The sequence below is a fragment of the Leucopleurus acutus genome (genome assembly GCF_964270905.1).
Source record: "Leucopleurus acutus genome assembly, chromosome: 4".
In the NCBI taxonomy this organism is placed as follows: Eukaryota; Metazoa; Chordata; class Mammalia; order Artiodactyla; family Delphinidae; genus Leucopleurus; species Leucopleurus acutus.
This window is the reverse complement of record NC_139146.1, coordinates 136,094,738-136,118,123: the sequence shown is the minus strand read 5'-3', so window position 1 is coordinate 136,118,123 and position 23,386 is coordinate 136,094,738. Positions and strand designations below refer to the sequence as shown.

Genomic DNA, 23,386 nt, shown 5'->3' with positions numbered 1-23,386 from the left:
ATATCATACAGTGTTTGTCTTTCTCTGTCTGACTTATTGCACTTAGCATAATACCTTCCAAATCTATCCATGTTGTTACAAGTGGCAAAATTTCATTCTTTTTTACGGCTGAGTAGTATTCCATTGTATATATAAATCACATCTTCTTTATCCATTCATCAGTTTGCAAACACTTAGGTTGTGTCCACATCTTGTAAATTATATGATAGCTGAATTTTATAGTGCAAAAGGGAAATGCCTACTCACTGTTCTGTATTTGGACCCAATTATTCTCTCCATTCTCCTGTAGGGAAGGAGAATTAACAAGGAAGAACCAGAGGATTTAGTTGTCAGAGTTGTATGCTCTACATTACAGAGCATCCCAGGGAGGGCTCCCTGATGGAATCATCTGTAAGGAGGGGAGCAGCTGGGGCAACATCAGTCCTTAGACTAAGGCAAGACCCTCCCCTGGCTTATCTAGACCCTGTTCCTTCTCTTCTTCCCCCCCTCTACACACACACACACACACTTCTAGGGTCTTCCCCACAACGAGAAACTGAGAAGTATAGTTGAAGGGCCACATACATGGGTATCAGGATAAGAGTAAGAAAGAACCACTAACACAACATTGTAAATCAACTATACTCCAATAAAAATTTAAAAAAAGAAAGAAAGAAGCACTAACATTTTTATCATTGTATTCAGGCAGCGATACATTTCTATTGCTTAAACACTATATAGCAAACTGAACATCTTTAACTGGTCAGAAGGCTAACAAAATTACCTGACTTTTACAAGTTATAATGATCCTGCTGCAAGGAATAGCAATGAATTCCTGAAAAATCACTTTGGTAGAAAATTCAGAGTTGAGAAAGGTAAGACCTTAGAGTATTGGCTCTTCATTTTTTTGATTCATAATCCACTTTAAGGAGCCAATGAAAGAGGTGGAGCCTCAGCTCCAGAAAAATACACCTTCCTAATGAATTCCCATAAATCTTGTATATAATTTCAGGTCGTTCAAAGACCTGAAATCCCCCTTTCTTCTACCGTATCTTTAAAAGAAAAAAAATAGTTTGGGGAGCCAAACTATTAAAACAATCCTATAAAAAACTCAGTATTTTTATATCCACAAAGAAAAAAGAAGAAGACACTAAATTCAAAAAAATCTTATGACATTTGACACAGATTACATTAATAAAAATCAATAGTGTATGTCAAATATACATTTTTCCTCCTTTGGTAGCCGTAATCTTTTTGAGATTGACCTCCCACACAGTAAACATGGATATTGGTTTTCTTTGTGCAATATCCACACAAACAGGCCTTTTCCTTCCCTGGTCCTCCATCCGGAGGTTCAATGCTCTCTAAGTTGTATACCTTGGAATGGCTCTATATCATGGTCCCAAAGACAGCTTAACTAGAAGGCTGGATATGGGGAAAGTTTGAAGACCTTTTTTAGGAAAATCCAGAGAGAGTTTTCAAGCTTCCTCCCTGGCATACAGCTAGCTGTAACCATGACAGCCACCAGCCAGTGATACCACACCTGGCTCTGCCTCTCCCCTTCATTTCCACGCTCAAGGTTGCATTTCTAAGACTGGGACTGACTTTGCCTCAGTTTCCTTTGGCTTTCCAAAGGGTGCATTCCAATTTCATCTTCCTCTCTCCTTTTTCTTTTTTATTTTTTTTTTTGCGGTACGCGGGCCTTTCACTGTTGTGGCCTCTCCCGTTGCGGAGCACAGGCTCCGGACGCGCAGGCTCAGCGGCCATGGCTCACGGGCCCAGCCGCTCCGCGGCATGTGGGATCTTCCCGGACCAGGGCACGAACCCGTGTCCCCTGCATCGGCAGGCAGACTCTCAACCACTGCCACTGCGCCACCAGGGAAGCCCTCTCCTTTTTCTTTATCTCCCTTTTTATCCTTTTATCTTTCCAAATGCAGACAAACCTAAGTATAAATCCAAGCTCTGTCTGTTACTAGCAGGGTCTCCTCAAGTAAGAAACTAAACTTTTCCAGCAGGCAGTTTCCTCATCTATAACAGAGGAAAGAATAACTAACCTACAGGGTTGTTATGAAAATCAAATTAGTGATGTGTGAAAAGTTCTCAGCAGAATGCCTGAACCACAGAAGAATTTCAGCAAATGTTAGCTCCTCTGTCTTTATACTCTATATTAATTGTAAAAATAATAGAAAATATATACAATCAAGCATTAATAAAATAATGACCACAACAACGACTTTGAAAATTAGCCTTTAGACCACACAGATTTGAAAATTATTACAAAGATGCTTTTAGAAATAATGTACTTTACATTATTCATTATAGTAATAGATATGCAAATATTATAAAATGCCAATGGAGTAAACAAAAGATTAATGACTTCTTCTTTAAAAGCTTTAATTAAAAAGTCCAAATGTAAATCTGTTAAGGCCTGCTTACTTTTATTAGAGACTGCTTTGGTTCCTAGGTTAACACAAAGATTTAAAAAATTCATTTGTACTACTGAAACGTAAAGAGTTTCCTTAGTAAGAAATATTAAAGGCAAGGAATCTAGAAAAAAAGAAATGAGAAAAACAAGAGTTCACCTTTTCTGTTTCGAGGGTAAACACAGATCAAATCCTTAATGTTCTACTTGACCTTCCCTCTAGCAAATACTTGCCCAGCAAGCCTAGAATAATGGAGCTGGAAGGTGGGCATGCATTTCACAGACCTCACCTCAGGGGCTGGATAGTTATTCACCTCGCCTTGTGCTCCTTGGGCTCAAACAGAAAGTAGAAGACTTGATTCATCCCAATGAAAGTTTCCAACCCAGATCTCCCCTGGAGAGTTAGGAGGACCTTAATGGAGCTCTTGATTGGATCCCACAGTCAAGGAACCCTGGCTCCCTGAAAGCAAGTGTAAATAAGCAACAGCACCCTGTGAAATGCCATTTGGAGCAAACCAGAAGCCAGAGGCAATTGCAGAATGACTTGAAAAATGACTGGCTGTCCTCTGAACACATCCCCTGACAGGAAAGGGAAACAAAGCAAAGGGGAGAGTGGGTCAATGATTTCTTTATAAGTTCTCTGGTTTACCTAACTATTAAGTGACGACATTTCTAAATTACAAATTTCTGAATGACTAACCATGCATCTTTACATACAACAATATACAGAAAGATAAGGAAAAGGTGGCCCCTCCCCTTCCTCCCACCCCGGTCCTCTCCCTGGTGGCCCCAGTTTGCCACGGAGTCACTGACGCCAGGAGAGAGGAAGGGAGGAGAGAGGGAGAGAGAGAGGTCTGTGTTTCCTGGCAGAGCTTTCAAAATGTGCATCCCCAGGAAGGAAGGGAAGGAGGGAGGGAGGTATGCAGGTAGAATGATTTAAAGTTGCTGCTCAATCTCCAAAATATACAAGCAGTTCACACAGCTCAATATCAAAAACACAAACAACCCAATTCAAAAGTAGGCAGAAGACCTAAACAGACATTTCTCCAAAGAAGATATACAGATTGCCAACAAACACATGAAAGGATGCTCAACATCACTCATCATTAGAGAAATGCAAATCAACACCACAATGAGGAATCACCTCACACCCATCAGAAAGGTCATCGTCAAAAAATCTACAAACAGTAAATGCTGGAGAGGGTGTGGAGAAAAGGAAACCCTCTGGCACTGTTCGTAGGAATGTAAATTGATACAGCCACTACGGAGAACCGTAGGGAGGTTCCTTAAAAAACTAAAAATAGAACTACTATACGACCCAGCAATCCCACTACTGGGCATATATCCTGAGAAAACCATAATTCAAAAAGAGTCATGTACCACTATGTTCATTGCAGCACTATTTACAATAGCCAGGACATGGAAGCAACCTAAGTGTCCAGTGACTGATGAATGGAAAAAGAAGATGGGGTAATATATACAATGGAATATTACTCAGCCATAAAAAGAAACGAAATTGAGTTATTTGTAGTGAGGTGGATGGACCTACAGTCTGTCATACAGAGTGAAGTAAGTCAGAAAGAGAAAAACAAATACCGTACGCTAACACATATATATGGAATCTATAAAAAAAAAAATGGTTCTGAAGAACCTAGGGGCAGGATAAGAATAAAGACGCAGATGTAGAGAATGGACCTGAGGACACAGGAGGGGAATGGTAAGCTGGGACAAAGTGAGAGAGTAGCATTGACATATATACACTACCAAATGTAAGGTAGATAGCTAGTGAGAAGCAGCCGAATAGCACAGGGAGATCAGCTCAGTGCTTTGTGACCACCTAGAGGGGTGGGATAGGGAGGGTGGGAGGGAGACACAAGAGGGAGGGGTTATGGGGATATATGTATATGTATGGCTGATTCACTTTGTTATAATGCAGGAACTAACACACCATTGTAAAGCAATTATACGCCAATAAAGATGTTTAAAAATAAATAAAGTTGCTTATCAAAAATTCCCTTCACCAAAAAGCCTGAGTATTCACTTAACTTTTTTTAAGCCGCCTAAACCTCAGACAGATAACCATTTGCTATATCAGCACCTTTTAAAAATGCAATGTCTCCGTAAGACTTGAGCTGCTCACACACCGGTGTTTATTACTCAGAGCCAATGGCCTCCTTACACCTAATAGAGACCATCAGCGATTGGAGAACAATGATGGGCCATCATCTATGAAGGGGTCCTTGTGTTTCCTGTATTTTACATCACTCATCTCACAGAATCCTCACTCCTGGTGCTGAAAGGTGATTAAGCCATATTATATAAGGAAATCAAGCTCAGAAAAGGAAGAGACACTTCCTAAATCACATCTCTTGGTAACAGATGGGGCTGGGATTTGAATCAGGTTCTGACTCCAGTTGTATGTTTACGAAGGGAAGGGCTGAAAAAGACTAGAGCCCTGTGAAGGGGTAGAGAACACAAAAGAAGTAGTGAGAAGAGCAACCTTGTGGCTTCCCAATTTGCCTGTAGCATTTGGCGCACTCAGGGTGCCAGGAAGCATGCCTGGGCTTAGCCTGAGACCCAGGCCCAGCCCAGAGGTGGTACCCACCACAGCCGTCAGCATTACAATCTGCTCAGTTCCAAGTGACAAATTCCTGATTTGGACACAACTACAAAACAGGTTTTTGTGTGCAGGCCTGGGAACCATCCCACAATTTAAAACCCGATCTCTTCGTAAAGTGGTTCCCCTCACCTAGAGATCGTCATGCTGAGTGAAGCAAGTCAGACAGGGAAGGACAAATATATGATATCACTTACATGTGAAATCTTAAAAAAATGTTACAAGTGACCTTATTTACAAAACAGAAATAGACTTACAGATGTAGAAAACAATCTTACAGTTACCAGAGTAGAAAGGGAAGGAGGGATAAATTGGGAGATTGGGATTGACATATACGCACTACTATATATAAAACAGATAACTAATAAGGACCTACTGTATAGCACAGGGGACTCTACCTCAATATTCTGTAATGGCCTATATGGGAAAAGAATCTAAAAAAGAGTGGAAATATGTATACGTATAACTGATTCACTGTGCTGTATAGCAGAAAGTAATACAACATTGTAAATCAACTATACTCCAATAAAAAAATAAATAAATAATAAAGTGTGTCCCCTCTGCGTGTGATGATGGTAAGGCAGAAAACATACGCCATGTCCCTAGAACAGGAAGTCAGCCTCAACTCCTCAACTTTCTGAAAAGGAGGCTTGGAGTAAATTTTCTCTTTCCTACTTTTGGAGATCAGTTTACAAACACCCGGAAGATGTCAAAAGCCATCTCAAATCCTACACAAATTACATGTATTCATTCTTACAGCTTTTTGTGTAGAATAACGTAAAGTCTCAAGACAAATTGGAATGGGTGACTAAATCATTCTGTGGACAAAATCCTCTTGAGGGTGATAATAAGAAGCAGAGGGGGAGGAGTTCATGGACAAGTAAGCAACATCTGCTTTTGTCTAACCATGCTTCTCGCCAGCAGCACTTGCTTATTAAGTAAGTATATGAGCCAACCCCATACAGAACTATAGATCACTGCTCACGACAACACACAGTTATAACATTAGGTTCCACTAGGAACTAACACACATTGTACTGGCTTTTATACATAATTAATCTACAAAGAAAAATGTTAACTGCTAAGTGCAACTAAGAGCAATTTCATTAATACTTGGAAATTGGGGGCTTCCCTGATGGTGCAGTGGTTGAGAATCCGCCTGCCAATGCAGGGAACACGGGTTCGAGCCCTGGTCTGGGAAGATCCCACATACCGCGGAGCAACTAAGCCCGTGCACCACAACTACTGAGCCTGAGCTCTAGAGCCCACGAGCCACAACTACTGGAGCCCATGAGCCACAACTGCCGAAGCCTACGCGCCCAGAGCCTGTGCTCCGCAACGAGAAACCACCGCAATGAGAAGCCCGCGCACCACAATGAGTAGACCCCACTTGCCGCAACTAGAGAAAGCCCGCGCACAGCAATGAAGACACAACACAGCCAAAAATAAAAATAAATAAAATAAATTTAAAAGAAAAACTTGCAAATTGGCAAGATGAATGCATTTACCCTAAAAACAGGAGGCCTTCTAGAACATCGCTTTGTTGTCTCTCTCACTCCTGGGAGTTCTTTGGTGTAGGGAGGAAGTTTTCGTCCACCCTCTTTGACTCTCCGGCTGGGTTTGAAAATTAAACTGACAAAGACAGACTAACAGGAGAAAAGCATACAAATCGTAGTGAATCTGTACCTGCACGCAGGAGTCTTCACAAGAGAATGAAGACCCAAAGAAGTGGCCAAAGGAGGAAACTCTTAGACCTTTTAGACAAAGAAACAATTATATTTGTGAAGAATTGTCAAAACAAAGGGCTTTGGGCTAGGGGTATAATCCAACTAGGGTTAGGTAGTCCTCATCTTACTTAACTAGGAAGATAAGGGATAGTTTAACAAGGTTTGTTTGCAGAGTCCTCTGGTGCTGCCTCTGGGCTGATAAGAGTCTGTCTCTAGCAAAAGGAGAATTTATTTCCTGCCTTTAGGCAGGAAAGGGGAAGCTTTCCCTATGTTTACTGCTTCTTAACTGCCTTCCTTTATCAAATGTCATGTTTCCCTAGTAGTGATGGTCTCCATGTGGTGCAAAAAGTCCATTTCCTGGACAGTCCACTGCTAAATCTCCGATCAAAATATTCTGATACAGTCTTAGTCTGTACTTGTATCATCCCCATGCCTATGTTTTTAGCTCTCCCAAATTTATTCATCCAGGTTTTTTTTTTAATATTTATTTAATTTATTTATTTGGCTGCTCTGGGTCTCAGCTGCAGCATGTGGGATCTAGTTCCCTGACCAGGGATTGAACTCAGGCCCCCTGCATTGGGAGCATGGAATCTTAACCACTGGACCACCAGGGAAGTCCCTATTCATCCAGGTTTGATCGCTGGTTAGTAATAGCTCAGCAAGAGAAACTTGCCTTTTCTTTCTTTTATATCTTTATAAAGTGCAGCCTTCCAAACACAGTTGGTACTCAAACATTTCTAACAGAACAGCTTTTGACTTTGGGTAATGAGAAATTGTCTCAATCTCTTGGTGATGTCCTCTAACTTAAAGCACCCATATTCTAATTCGCCAGGATCCACGAAGCTCCTAAAGTTGTATGTAAAATTTTTCAGTGTTTTCATTCTTAGGGAGGTAGAGTCAATTGCTTTTATTAGATTCTCAAGGGGGATAGTGAGGAAAATGAAGTTAACCTATGTCACTATAATTAGTCTTGTAAAGAAAAATAAATACAAAGTCAAATAGGCCCCCACTTATTAGCTGTGTGATCTGTGGCAAATCACTCCATCTCTTTAATGCCTTACTTTCCTTTCCTATGAAATGGAGATAATAGTAGCACCACTTTATAATGGCATACAAGGTAATCTGCACGACTATCTGCTACTGAGGACAACTATACAAATGGGACAAAAATGTACTTTAAAATATCAAAGAGGGCTTCCCTGGTGGCGCAGTGGTAGAGAGTCCGCCTGCCGATGCAGGGGACGCAGGCTCGTGCCCCAATCCGGGAAGATCCCACATGCTGCGGGGTGGCTGGGCCCGTGAGCCATGGCCACTGGGCCTGCGCGTCCGGAGCCTGTGCTCCGCAATGGGAGAGGCCGCAACAGTGAGAGGCCCGCGTACCGCAAAAAAAATAAAATAAATAAAATAAAATAAAATAAAATATCAAAGAATTAAAAAGAGATAAATTACTTCACCTGGGAAAGTGGTTCAGAGACAAGAGCCCTACTTGGAAGGAAACTATTATTTGGGGAGGCATTTGCTTCTTCCCAAAGGGGCCACTGAGTGGCTGAGAGTCTGGATGTGCTTTTAACAGAATCAGAAACTGGAATGACAAGGGTAGCAATCAGTGTCGGCAAAGAGGCAGGAAAGTAATGATGCTCCTCTCTCTTTGGGTTGAGACCTTAGAGATCTACAACCTAATCATAAGTGTGAATCTTAAGTAGGCAAAACCACCCATGTTAGAGCTCAGTTTTGAAATATATCAATACCTAAAAATAAAGTGATTTTGGTTTGCACTGGCAGAAAAAAATTCTCTGCTACACTGTCTTCTATTTCAGATTACTTTTGCAAAGTAGAAGTACAATGTCCCTACGTAATGAAAAGTAACCAGGCATACAGGATGATATAATAGCATTAATGAAAACTAGGAGAAACGACAGACAATAGAATAGACCCACATGGGCTGAAGATATTGCAGTTCAAAGGGACTTTAAAATAACTATGCTTGCCATGCTCAAGAATGATTTTAAAAATGAAGAGTTCTGACAGATAACTGGAAATTATAAAAATGAACCAAATGGAAATCTTAGACTTGAAAAGTAATTAAGAATGGGTAGGCTTATACAGACTAAATACAGTTAAATAGATAGTGAATTGGAACACAAATCAGAAGAAAATAACCAAAATGAAGCAAGTAAAAATCAGAAGGTAACAGACATAGAAGATACAATGATGTCTAACATACATGTAATTGGAGTTCCAGAAAGGAAGACTAAGAGAATGGGGTAAGAGCAATATTTGAAGAGCCATTGGATGAAGTTTACAAAGCCAATGAACAATAGATCAAAAAAGTCCTACCACCCCATGCAGGGTTTTTTAAAATCCACAAATAGCTGGATCATAGTAAAACCGCAGGAAACCAAGGTCAAAGAGAAAACCTTAAAAGCAGCTGGAGAAAAAGACATATTATTACACAGAAGCAATAATTCAGAGTGACAGTTTACTGCTCCAGAAAAGAGAGAGAGAGAGAGAGAATGCAAATCAGAAGACAATGGAACAATATCTTAACCATGCTTTAAAAAATTAACTGCCAACCATTCAAAACAAAAATGTACTTCAAGAATGAAAGCATAATGAAGACATTTTCAGACATAAAAAAGCTGAGAAAATCTGTCAACAGTAGGCTCTCACTAAGGGAAAGAGTAAAGGATGTTTTACAGGCAGTAGAAAAATGATTCTAGAAAAAAGAGCAGAGAAGAGGAAAGAACAATAAAAATGGTAAACATATGTGGAAGTCTAACTGAATACAGACTTTAAAAAATAGTAGTAATTATATATATGCTCTTGTGTGGAAAATATATAAAAAATTAAAATACATTACAGCCATGGCATATGAATGGAGGGCGTGGGGTTGGGATGAGGGGTAAATGGAGTTAAAGTAGCCAAGGCCCTTGCATTATCTGGGAAGAGATTAAAAGTATCAATTAAAAAAATGTTTAATAAATGAAAATACCAATTAACAATATATTTTAAGTCAAGAAGGCATTATGATCTCCATAGTAACTACTAAAAGAATAGAGAAATGAATATAAAACTTCTAGCTGGACTTCCCTGGTGGCGCAGTGGTTAAGAATCCGCCTGCCAATGCAGGGGACACGGGTTCGAGCCCTGGTCCGGGAAGATCCCACATGCCACGGAGCAACTAAGCCCGTGTGCCACAACTACTGAGCCTGCGCTCTAGAGCCCACGAGCCACAACTACTGAGCCCGTGTGCCACAACTACTGAAGCCTGCGCGCCTAGAGCCCATGCTCTGCAATAAGAGAAGCCACCGCAATGAGAAGCCCGCGCACCGCAATGAACAGTGGCCCCCACTCGCCACAACCAGACAAAGCTCATGCTTAGCAACAAAGACCCAACGCAGCCAAAAATAAATAAATTAATTAACAAAAAACTTCTAGCTAATGGAGGCTTAAAAATGTAAGCATTAAAATAAAACAAAACCCCCAAAACCCGTATGCTACCAAAAGGCAAGGAAGGAAGGCAAATAAAAAGAACATAGAGCCAATAGAAAAAGTAGAAAGCACTTAATAAGATAGTCAATTTAAACCCAAGTCACGTGTACATTGACTAAATAATCCAATTAGAAGGTGAAGATTTTCAAACTGGATTAAGAAAAAAAAATCAACCATCTACTACTTATAAAAGACATCTAATATAAGGATACAGGGACTTCCCTGGTGGTCCAGTGGTTAATACTCCGTGCTTCCAATGCAGGGGGCCTGGGTTCAATCCCTGGTCAGGGAACTAAGATCCCACATGCCCTGCGGCACAGCCAAAAATGAATTTTAAAAATATATATGTATACACACACACACACACACACACACACACACACACACACACACACACATATAGAGATAGACAGATAGATAGAGGGATACAGAAAGGTTGAGAGTAAAATTATGAAAAAGATAACCATACAAACATTAGCCAAATAAATCTGCTACAACTATAATGATGAGGCAAAGAGCAATTCTGGAGATACAAACATTTCATGATAAAATGTTCAATTCACCAGAAATATATTACAATTACAAATGTATATATTCCTAATGATACAGCCTTAAAACATATAAAAAAAAATTGGAAGTACTACAAGGACAAATAGTCAAAACCACAATTATGGTGGAAGAATTGAACACAAGCAGCAGAGTTAACCACTGAACATAAATAAAGCATTTATCCAGCAACTGCAAGGCACATTATTCTTCTCAAGCACAACGTGTAACATTTACAAAAATTGACCATCAACAGGGAATAAAACAAATCTTACTAAATTTCAAAGCACTGAAATCATATAAATATGGTTATGGTTTCTAACTGCAGTAAAATAAATACCAAAATGTTTGAAACTTAAGAACTATATATCTAAATAACTCAAGATAACATGCAAAAAATGATCAGAATGGAAAAAAACTATTTTGAGTGAAATAACCACCAAAACACTATATATCAAAACTTAGCTGTGAAGTGCAGGTAAAGCCATGCTTAGAGGGAAAAATTATCTAGAATAAATATACTAGAAAATAAGGCTGAATATCAATGAACTAATATCATTTTCAAAAGCTAGAAAAATAAGTGTATACTCAAAGAAAACAGAAAGAAGGAAATAATAAATGGTAGATATTAATGAAGTAGAAAATAAATGTAAACAGAAAAGGTCAACAGGTCTAGAAGCTGATTCTTTACAAAACTCATAAATTCCTAGAAAGACCGATTAAGAAAGAGAAGGCACAAATAACCAATGTCAGGAATAAAAAAGGGGGCTATCACTGTACATCCTACAGACATTAAAAATATGAGAATGTCATTAACAAATTTATGCCAATATATTTGAAGATCTAGGATGAAAAAGATAAATCCTAGAAATAAGCAACTTATAAAACTGACAGTAAAAGAAAAATTTTAAACATTTGAATAGCTGTCATACCATTCAACAAACCCACAAACAACACTTCAAGGCCAGATAACTTCACCTGTGAGTTTTGCCAATGTGTCAAGGTGAAACAATACTGCTATCACACAAAGTCTTCCAGAAAACAGAACAAAGAGTGAGCACTCCACAACTTATTTTTAAGGCCAGTATAATCTTGATACCAAAATTTGACAAGGATATTGTGAAAAACAAAAATTATAGGAAAATTCTACTAATTTATCAGGGTGCAAAAATCTTAAATAAAAGATTAGCAAGTGATATTAAATAAACACATAAAAAAACCCAATAACATGTCACAGCCAAGTTGGATTATTTTATATATACAAGTTTGATTTAACACCTGAAAATCAGTTAATATGTCACCACACTAACAGAATAAAAGAGAAAAAAATCATACGATTACTTTAATAGATATAGAAAAGCATGTGAAACAATTCAGGAGCCATATATAATTAAAAACTTTTAGCAAACTAGGGATAAGAATTCCCTTTAAATGAAAAAAAAAATTATCTACATGGTGCAGCCATTGTGGAGAATAGTATGGAGATTCCTTAAAAAACTAAAAATAGAGTTACCATATGATCCAGTAGACCATATGGTCCACTCCTGGGCATGTATCTGGAGAAAACTATAATTTGAAAAGATACATGCACCTCAATGTTCATTGCAGCACTATTTACAATAGCCAAGACATGGGAGCAACCTAAATGTCCATCAACAGATGAATGGATGAAGAAGATGTGGTACATGTATACAATGGAGTATTACTCAGCTACAAAAAGAATGAAATAATACCATTCGCAGCAACATGCATGGACCTAGAGATTATCATAGCAAGTTAAATAAGTCAGACAGAGAAAGACAAATATCATATGATATCACTTACATGTGGAATCCAAAAAAATGACACAAATGAACTTATTTACAAAACTGAAATAGACTCACAGAAATAGACTCACAATAGAAAACAAACTTATGGGATAACTTAGGGATAACAAGGACCTACTGTATAGTACAGGGAACTATACTAAATATCCTATAATAATCTATAAGGGAAAAGAATCTGAAAAAGAATATATATATATATATATATATATATATATATATATAAAACTGAATCACTTTGCTGTACACCTGAAACTAACACAACATTGTAAACCAACTATACTTCAATTAAAAAAAAATCTACAAAAATCACCATAGTTGATAAACAAATGATAAATGTTGAAAGTCTTTCGAGACCTCAAAAGGGAAAAGGATATGTACTATCAGCACTTCCATTCAACACTGTACAATCTGCCTGTGCAAAATGACAAAGAAAAAATTTTTAAGCATAAAGATTAGAAAAAAAAACAAATTTCTCAGATGATATGATTGTGTATATAAAAAATACATAAGAATCTACAGATAAATTACTAGAATTCATTTCATAAGTTAGCTAGGCTCTGGATACAAAGTCAATTTTTAAAGTTATATTTCTATAGGTTAGCAAAAAAAGAATTCGAAAATAAAATTTTAAAACGGAAACAATATACAGCAGAGTAAAAAAAATACCTAGGAATAAATCCAATACAAGGTGTGAAAGATGTTTACAGACAAAACTATGGAACATCACTGAAAGAAATTTTGAAAGCTCTAAATAAATAGAGGCATATACCATGTTCATGGACCAGAAGATTCAATATTATAAAGATATTAATTTTGCCCAAATTTATTAATAAACGCAATGTGATCGCAATCAAAATCCCAACAGTTTAAGTCTTTGTTGTTGCTGTTGTTTTGTTTTGGTGGAACTTAATAAGCTGATTCTAAAATGTTGCATAAATGTAAAAGACAGAGACTAGACAAGAAACTCTTAAAGAACAAAATAAGAGGACTTGATCTAATGAATATAAACTCCTATTATAAAACTACAGTGTGGTATTGGTGCAAAAATATTCTCATAGACAAAAGGAATAGACTAGAGAGCCCAAACACATATTGGGACACTTGAACTATGAACAAGGTAGCCCCATAGGGCAGTGGGAACAGAATGGACTTACCAGTAAATTATGCTGGAATAACTGGAGGTCCATAAATTATTTTAATTTAAAACTTTAACCCCATCTCACACAATATGCAAAAATTAATTCCCAGTGAATTGTAAATATAAATTTGGGGGTTAAAACTGAGAAGTTTCTAGAAAAAAATATAGAAGACTATGTTTATAACCTCAGAGTAGGAAAAGACTTATTGAACAGAACACAATGAAACACTAACCATAAAGGAAAACGGAATCTGTAAAGGACTTGGTTATTAAAATTAAGAACCTCTTTTCATCCTTAAGACAGTGAATAGGCAAGCAACAGAATGAAGATTGTGCCACACGTATGACCAACAGTGAGCTCACATCCAGAATATATTTTAAAATACCTACAAATCAGTAAGAAGAAGACAAACAACCCAATGACAAAGGGGACAAGAGACTTGAACAACCATGTCACAAAATATTGCAAATGGCCAATAAACATGAAAAAATGCTCAACCTCATCAATAAGGAAAAAGCAAATTAACTCCACAATGTGATATTGCTGCAAAACCACCAGAAAGGCTAAAATTACAAAGACTGACAATGTTGGCAAGGATAAGGAGCAAGGGAAATTCCCATATGTTGTGGGTGGGAGTATGTTGGTACAACTACTTTGGAAACCAGTTTGGTATTATCTACTAAAGTTGATGATACACATAACCTATGAGCTAGCAATTCCTCTCCTGGGTACAGACCAAACAGAAATGCATGTCCACAGGCACCAAGAAACACAAACAAGAGTGATGACAGCCACCTTATCCATAGACCCCAAATGGACCATCCAAGGTCCCCCAACAAAACAGTGGATAAATGCGGATAAATGATTGTGCTATACTCATATAATAGTTTTCCGCACAGCATAGGGAAATGAAAAAACTACAGCCACAAGCAACAACATTCATAAATATCACAAAGCAAAGAATCCAGACACATGTGAATACATACTCCATTATTCCAGTCATTCCTTGCTCAAAAAGACAGGCGAAACCAAAATACTGTGTTTAGAGATAGGCGCTTTGTGGGAAAAACTGTAAAGAAAAGTGAGGAAATGTTTACCAAAAAACATCAGGACAGGTTTTCTGTTTTTTACCTTTGGGCAAGGATGAGTAGTGATTGGGAGAGGGTCACAAGAGAGGATTCTAGGGTACTGGCAGTGTTCCTTCCAATTTTTATCCTCGTGTTGGTTACAAGGTGTTGGTTGCAAGGTGTTACTTGTGATAAGTCACTGCACTCTGCATCTCTATTTTGAGCACTTTTTTGTATGTGTACGAAATCTCAGTTAAAGGGGGTTAATAAATAAATCAAATGCATCTACAATTAAACAAAAAAACTTCATTGTGTCAACACCCATGTATATTGCCTGCAATCAAAAAGAGAATAGCTTGAAAAGCGGCGGGGGGGGGGGGGGGGGGGCGGGGGTGGCGGGGCGGGGTGGCAAGCATCCTCATTGAGGCCCATTATCTTTTTACAGCTTTTGTGCTAACACCTTATTTACAAAACTTGTTTACAAAACTGAAATAGACTCACAGAAATAGACTCACAATAGAAAACAAACTTATGGCTACCAAAGCGGAAAGGGGGGCAGGGATAACTTAGGAGTTTGGAATTAACATATAAACACTACTAAATATAAAATAGATAACTAACAAGGACCTACTGTATAGTACAGGGAACTATACTCAATATGCTGTAATAATCTATAAGGGTTCACAAGCACTGTGAACCATTGAGCACTCCTGACCAGTTCACAATGAGTGGGTTTCCCACTCATCCGTAATCCATTCGATGAGTGGACGATGGTGCACTGGTCCAGATAATGCACATTATATAAAGGTCCTGAGATCTTCCAGAAGATCTCCAATAAAGGATACCCAACACCTGCTCTTCCCTCCTCTCCTCACAGGCCAATCTTTTTCTTTCTTCAGTTCTCAGCTCCAGGTCTCTTCTACAGGGAATCCTTCCTTGCACCTACCCCTACCTGGAATGGGGTAACGTCTCCTTTTGACATTAGTGCTGGTCATTCTCAGTTTGTCCCCACCTCCCAGTTCCACCCCTGGGAGGCTGATCCCTAGGCACTAGATCACCAGGACAGTCCATCCAGCCAGCTTCTACTGGGTTCCACAGAGGAGAGGCAACGGCAGAAGCTGGGAGGTGAGGAGAAGAGAGAAGTCGGACATGTCCTCCCCCCCCTCTTTTGCTGTGGTCTGTGTTCCTAGGGGTGGCTGCTTCTCTGGAGGCCCAAACCCTTCCAGCAGCATCATTCCTGCCACCTATAACAGCTCTCCACTGCTGTGCCTTTCACTGGTCCTGGGAACCCTGCCTTCATCTAAGTTGTCTTTTCACTAAATTCTCTTCACTTGAACTAGGTTGGATTCTGTTTTCTGCTGGGACCCTTCAGAATGGAGATTTTATATTAATTTATAGGATAATTTTATCCACATCTGTCTTCTCCTGCTAGGCTGTGAGCTTCATGACACGGGCACTTTAGAAGTTACCAACCAATATTTTAAATGATATAGTGAGTTAATGAATGCATGAATGAGCCCACATTAGAATTAGAATATACTGTACATTGTACAAGGATTTCTAAAATGCCCCTCATACATTTGATGTGGTACCAACCAATCTGAGCAAACATTTTTCCTACGTTGGCTGAAAATAGCCTTTGTTGGCAGGAATATTTTTACTCATTTCAATGATTTCAATTATTCTAGCGATAAGTGCAATAGCTATGATTTCTCAATTCAGAAGCTAAGTTTATCTGAAATAAGTCATCGATGATGAGATTCCAAATGGACTGCAGTTAATTACAGCTCTAAGAGTCAGTAGGAATGCAATAAAAAAGTTAACTAGAAAAAGAAGGCTCTGCATCTCTTATTTTTTATAACCTATTGCAAATGACTCTAGAAAACAAATACTTAGTAGTTGACGGTGTGGGAAGGGTTATCTCCAGGCAGGAAATGTTCTTTGTTAATACAAGAAACTATCTACTCTACATTGTTGCTTTAGACTTAAAGGACAATCTGGGCTGATACCAATATTAGATATGCAAGTTACATATTAATGTACATAGTTAGACAACTTCTACAAAATGAACTGGAAAATACTGATTCTAGGCCACTAATCAGAATTTCTGGAACACAGTCTAGAGCTCTGCAGATTCCCTTCTTTTATGGTAGAAAAAGTGCAGAAAAATCAGATTATCTAGAGGCGCCCTGATGTGCAAGCAAACTAGTAGGTGCTGTACAGTGTGACACTTGAATTTTACTCGAGAAAACTAGTTCATAAATTAGAATCACAACTACATACACACTATATCAAGAATTTTGAGTTCATAGCAGGGCATTTTGAAAGCACCAATTTACCTAGCATGCAAGCTCCTGGTGAGGGATATATTCTGAACTCTGCAGAGGTCAAGGTTCATCTCTTTTCTACAATATCTTTCCTGGTTAAACCTCTCCTGTTCCTTCTGCTAACTTTTTCGTTCTAAAAAGCATCCCAGTTCTGTTCATTCTAACCACGAGGGAGAGGGGAAGGTCCAATTTCTCTAGTATGGTATGAGTTCAAGATTATCTGTCATCTCCCACCATGCAAACTAGTTACTTAATAAAAGAAGACCTTTCTAATATGGCACTACTTGGGATAGGCATCTGATTTTACCATGTGGAATGATATGGCATGGTTTTGGTAATAGTTACAATATTAACAATACCTTGTGAGGGGGTTTGGGGAAGAGACTGAGTTAAAAATGATTAATATGCAGTTATACTTCTGATTCTTTTTATAACCAGACAACTTGCTTTGTTATGCCTAATTAGATGCAACAACAACAACAAAATTCCTTTTCCTTCCTTTTTCCTTTTCTCTTCAGGCGTAACTAACATAGGAAATGACCACACCAGCTCCTTACTGATTGCTTCCCTGGAAACAAAAGAGCATTTTATACCTGATCCTGCCATTACCAAAAGAGAATCAAGTAAAAATTAACCGCCCTTCCCCTCTCTTGTCCATACAGAAAGCAGTATTTTTTAAAAGGGGGAGAGGGGAAGTACCGCATTCAATTCCTAAGGACTGATGCTCCCCCCTCCCCAGACTCACTCATCTCCATTATCATAAACATCACCCACTTATGGGGCGCCCGGTACATGAAGGGCCCCATCGCCTGACAGGGTGAGAAAAGAAGCATCTCTTTCAGTCTGAAAATTACGACTCCTGATGCTTTCCACGCAGCAAAGCGGGCGGGTCGCCTAGCCCCAAGGGACAGGGCGGCGTCTCTCGGGTGCCCGCAGCCCAGGGCGGCGGGCGGCGCCGCAGCTCCCGGCCCCCCTCCCGCAGAGACCGGCCGCGGATCCTTACCCGCCAGTCCGCCGCCGCCGCCTCCATCGCCCGCATGCCCCTTCCTCCGCTGCAGGATGAAGTAGGGGTTGGCCCTCTCCGTGATCCACAGCGCGTTGGCCAGCAGCACCTCTTCGGGGTTCACCCACATGTTCCTGGGCGCCGAGGGCGCACGCACAATGGGGCGGCAGGTCGGGTCCCGCGCGCACCGGCGCGCACTCCCGGGCACACGCGCGCCCGCCCGTCCGCTCGCCAGCCCGCCAGCTAGGTGCGGCGGCGGAGAGCGACTTCACCAGGGGGCGGCCCGCGGCGCCCGGGTCACAACAAAGCCCCCGCGGGCGGCCGGGGAGGATGGCGAGGACGCGGGCACCGCGAGCAGCATCCTCTCCCCGGCGCCGCCGCCTTCCGCGAGCCCGCGGCCGCAGACGCCCAGGCTCTACGCTCCGCAGCCCGGCCGGGGCCCACGGCGGCGGGAGGAGGAGAAGGAAGGGGAGCGGGAGAAGGAGGAAGTGGTGTGGCTCAGTCCCGGGATCCGGCTCGGCCCCGAGCAGGGCTGCGGGCGCCGCCAGCTGATTCGACCCCGCGGGTCGGGCAGAGCTGGGCTGGGACGCGGCTGCTCCCTCAGCGCCCACCCAGGGTCCGGGCCGCCTCCGTCTCTAGCAGCTCAGAGCCCTCGCGCGTTAACACTTCGCGTTGGGGCCGCTCGCACCCTCGGTGAAGCCCAGCTCCCAGCTGGAAGGACGATCCGGACACTGCGAATGAATGACGACAGCGCGGCTCGCTAGGAGCTACCCCGAGTGACACCAGCTTCCGCGGACGCGAATCCTCCCCGGGCCCTGCGCGCCGAGCCGGGACGCAGCGGCTGGCTTTGGGGGAACCTTCTGGGGACCGGGTGGCGAGCACTCGGCCCCACGCCCATCCCAGCAGGGAGGACCTCGGTGGGTGGGTGGGTGGGTGTGGGTGTGTGTGTGTGTGTGTGTGTGTGTGTGTGTGTGTGTGCGCGCGCGCGCGCGATGTGTGTTTATGGTTGACGCTCGGTAGGCTAGCGCCACCCCTCTTCCCAAGAAATGTGTTTCAAGGTTCCAGACTTGGAGCTGGAGACCCGGGTCGGAAGTGGACGCAGCCAATGGTTGTCGATGTTTTTGTTTCCTGCATCCCTAGGGCAAGTCATGCGTCAAACGTGTCACCGCCTGTAACCCCGCCCCCTCTGCATTCCATGGTAATTAAAATGGCCCAGCTAAGTGCATTACATCACTTCTTTCCTTGACCTGTAGGGCATGAGCAATAGCGAAGTTGGAAGCAGCCCAAAAGCTTAGAGCAACTAATTCATACCACAGCTGTCCCTATATGAGGCGTCTGGCTCTTCGAGGACAGGACATGGCAGAATTCAAGGATTTCTCCACACTTAATAGATGGATTTAAATTTGTTTTAAGAATTATTGAAATTAGAGACACACAACCCAGGCCATCCTTATCCCTAGACAGTTTTGCTTTCCCCCGGTATTTCGAGTCTCTTTGTGGTGATCACAGCCCATCCACCTAAGTATCTGATGACCTTTTCCTCACTTCTTTTTTACACCCAGGAGATCTTCAGATAGCTGAGCAAAAAGAGTCTCCTCTTCCCAGATGATGGGAATTTACTAAGCTCTGCTTTGTCGCGGAAGCTCTACAATCCTAGGGACTTCTCCCTTTCCCAATGAGCAAAGCATTCAAATGAGACTTTCTTGTGGGGACTTCAAATTTTTTACTTATGTGTCTCGCACTTGGATTGCTGAATTCCTTCAAATGGGCGAGGGAGCGCATCCCAGCCATTTTAAAGAGGCTGCCTCTGTACCTGTTGGTGTCCTACCCGGTGGGCTCTGGAGAAATGGAAGTCTCCCTTCACATTATCACACTGACTGATCTTCTGCCTCTTTAGGAAACATTTTACATCTCTAGGCATTTGTGGAGATGTCATATTTTTAACACAGACTCAAAAATGTCATTTGGCACCTTTGGTCAAGGTACAGTGCCTTCAGTCATGAAAATCTACTGCAAATTTCAAAAAATAAACAATAAGATTGCAAATCGTACATAGGTAAAATTATTAATTTTATATTTATATAATATTAATATTTTGAAGTGCTTCCATAGACATCCTTTTATTTTATATGATCAGCATTTTTTAAAACTCCACTAAGTACCTTCATACTGTCTTTTGGAGTGTCCTTATCATACTGCTCGAAGCTGTGGCTAGACATCTCTACCTTAGCCCTAAAGTGTGATCTTAACTTAGCACTTTTTATCTGTTGGTGCTAAAATGGTACTTACTTATATAATTCATGCGTTCATTCACTCATTCATTCAAAGTGTAATTATTGAATGTCTACTCGACTCTAGGCCCTGAGCATAACATACCAAAATCTCTGCCTTCATGAAGATTAAAATGTAAAACTGATAATAAAAAAAAACTTACAAAAATTTGCTTTGAGAACAAGATTGGACACCAAGAGGAAAGAAGAAAACAATTTAAGTCCTTAGCTATTTGGGGGGGGGGGGTGTTTGGGGTTTTTTGGATGATTTAGAGCACATTCTGTCCAGGAAATCAGGGCTTCCATTATGATCATGAATTGTGATAACCTATGGTAAAAGAACACTGCAAAGAACCAAAGAAATTACAAGCAGTTTACGGCAGTTTGCCGGTCCCATACTGTTAACAGCTCACTTATTAAAATGTGGCTTTGTTTAAAAAAAAAAAAGACAATCAAATATGCCCGAACTAGAAATAACAGATAAAGAACCTAATTAATCCAACCAGTTCGTCAGTAAAATAGGTGTTTTTAGCTTTCAATTCATTCCCATTGGTTTTAAGCCCAAGGATTGTCTCAAACCACTTAAAGAGGCATTCGACAGATGCCTAGATAAGATAGCAGTAAGTGACTTCACAGTCTTTATGTCAGCTGAGATCTCCTACTGCCCCCCACCCCCATGGAAAAATTCTACTCCAATAGGGTTCTGATGGGCCACTTTGGAGCAATCAGTGGGTTTACTACTTAGTGGGCAGATGTGATTGAAGCAAAATTGCGAGGGTAGTAAATTTGTCTTTGGCAACTCTCATCCCCATTCCTACATGTTTCCATCTTTCCTGCTCTATCACCTTCACAGTGGTGTATTTTCCTCCGTATCCTCACCCCTTTCCCAGTAAGTCCTCTACTTTGTCTTCTAGGGACTTGCCTACCCTTGGAAATACCATGGAGTCTTAGGGATTTTATTTCTGCCCGCACCCACCTCCCAACTGCAGTGCCCACAGCATCATGGCCCAGTTCTCCCAGAAGTAAGGGCGTGAAGGCTGCAGCACACTAGTCCTACTAACCCTCCCCTTGCCCAGCAGCATCAGGAGCGGTCAGGCCAGTAGAAAATTCAGTTCTCGTTTCAGCAGAGAGAATTCACCCAGCAGATTAATAAAATGCTGAAGAAGCCAACTCCTTCCCTTGCCTTCTAGATGCTGAAGGTAACATGTCAATGAGGACTATTTTTTTTTTTTTGCAATGCCCAGACCTTCCCTGTTCAACCTGGAAGGGCAATATTTCTAGGAGGGTGTTTGGGATTTCTAGTATCCAGTGAGGTAGAAGGAGAAGGGTAACCAGTTGAGACAGGGAAGATTAACATTAACATTGTTTCAAAGATGCAAGCCTTTGCAGTAGCTCTGATATCTGATATAGAGACCTTCACAATGGATCTGAGTTGCGACTCCAACTGGAAAAACTAGATCAACCAGTCACCACAACCATCTAGTCTGCAAGTAATGGAGTTAATTGATGGTACAGAAGCCACAGTCTTGTTCTATCAGCTGTAAGTGGCTGAACAGATCTGCAGCCAGGACCATCCTTAACTAGAGCAGGATTTGAGGGAAAAGATTCTGCAGACTAGCTTTGATATGTAATAGTTCTACCTTGCCTCCATTCAGTGGATCACTCCACCTTTGAATTCTAAGATGCCCAGGAAATCAAAACTGAGTAAAACGTTATTTCTCTTCATGTTAGAGAAACTGTGGCCAGATGACCTCTGTCAAATGCATCTCTGTTCCTGGAATCAAAGAAGAAACGAAGATAACAACTTCTCCGGGGGAGAAAAATGAAGCAAAGTATTAGCAGAGGTTTGTTTTCTGAGTAACTGTCATTGAAAATGGCACCTTGTAATGACTGGGAAAGAGTGACAGGTAAAGAACTTAGACCACATGGAAGGGTGAGTAGACACTTTGCCTACTTCACGCTCATCCACTGCAAGTTCCCTGAGGCCAAGACTGTGAGATCATTCTTATATCCCCAGGCCTAGCACTGGGGCCTCTGTAAATGCCCAAAAAGGAAACACTTACAAGACTCCTGAGTTTCTAAACTTCAGAAAAGTTTAGAGATTTAGAAAGGAAAGGACTTTTAAGAGATGCTGAGTACAGTTATGCTGAGCTCCTCATTTTGTATACAAGGAAACTGAAGCTCAGAAAAGGGAAGGGACTTGACTTGGAAGTTGGTCTTATTGTTTAGGAAACTATTATGACCCCAAATTTAACTGCAAGTTTTCCTTCTTTCTGCACACATTATTTGTCACATTTTTTCTCAAGAATTAAAATAATTTCTATTTATATAATTTTTCATGGCCATTATCTATCACTGTGGTCTGGGTGTTGGGATCCACTGATTGGCTAGAACTGAGTCACATGCTTACCCTGGGAAGGTGGTGACAGAGGGGAGGGGTCAGAAGATGTGGAATAGTCCCTAAAAGAATATCAGAGAACTGTTACCAGAATAAGGTGACTGGGCTGTAGGCAAGCCTGCACAAGAGATCTAATGGAAAACCTACTTTTGACAATCTCTTTCTTTCCCTTTCTTTCTTTTTTTTTTTTTTTACAATTTGTTTTTTAATGACTATATCTTCTTGGTTGTAATTTTATATTACATAGATATAACATATTTTGTTTTGTTTAATGCTAAGAAACCTAGTGGTTTGACGCTTTTGATAATTAAGGTCAGAGGTCATTTAATTTACCTTAAAAAAAAAAAAAGAGAGAGGTTATTGTAAGGCTTAAATAGACTAAATTAGGACCAGAGCCCTTCAGGAAGTTCTGGGACCAGTTTGTGTCTCTGCCTCTGTCTCTCTCACTCTCTCTGAATCTCTGCTTCTCTCTCTACATTTGTTCTAGCATCTTTTCTCCACCAACCAACCTCTTCTCCTTACCCATAGTTTCTGTTCCCTCATAACTCATGAGATCCTCTCTGGATTTATCTT

General features: G+C 40.7%; 1 protein-coding gene across 1 annotated transcript in view; it reads right to left on the bottom strand.

Annotated features, from left to right (window-relative positions):
• Positions 1–18,315, bottom strand: part of TBC1D9 (TBC1 domain family member 9) — a 103,080-nt gene extending 84,765 nt beyond the window's left edge. The window contains exon 1 of the mRNA XM_082838522.1: positions 18,146–18,315. Within this exon, the coding sequence (XP_082694648.1) occupies positions 18,146–18,275 (130 nt within the window). The 5' untranslated portion in view covers positions 18,276–18,315. The remainder of the gene's footprint in view (positions 1–18,145) is intronic.
• Between the last annotated feature and the right edge of the window lie 5,071 nt (positions 18,316–23,386).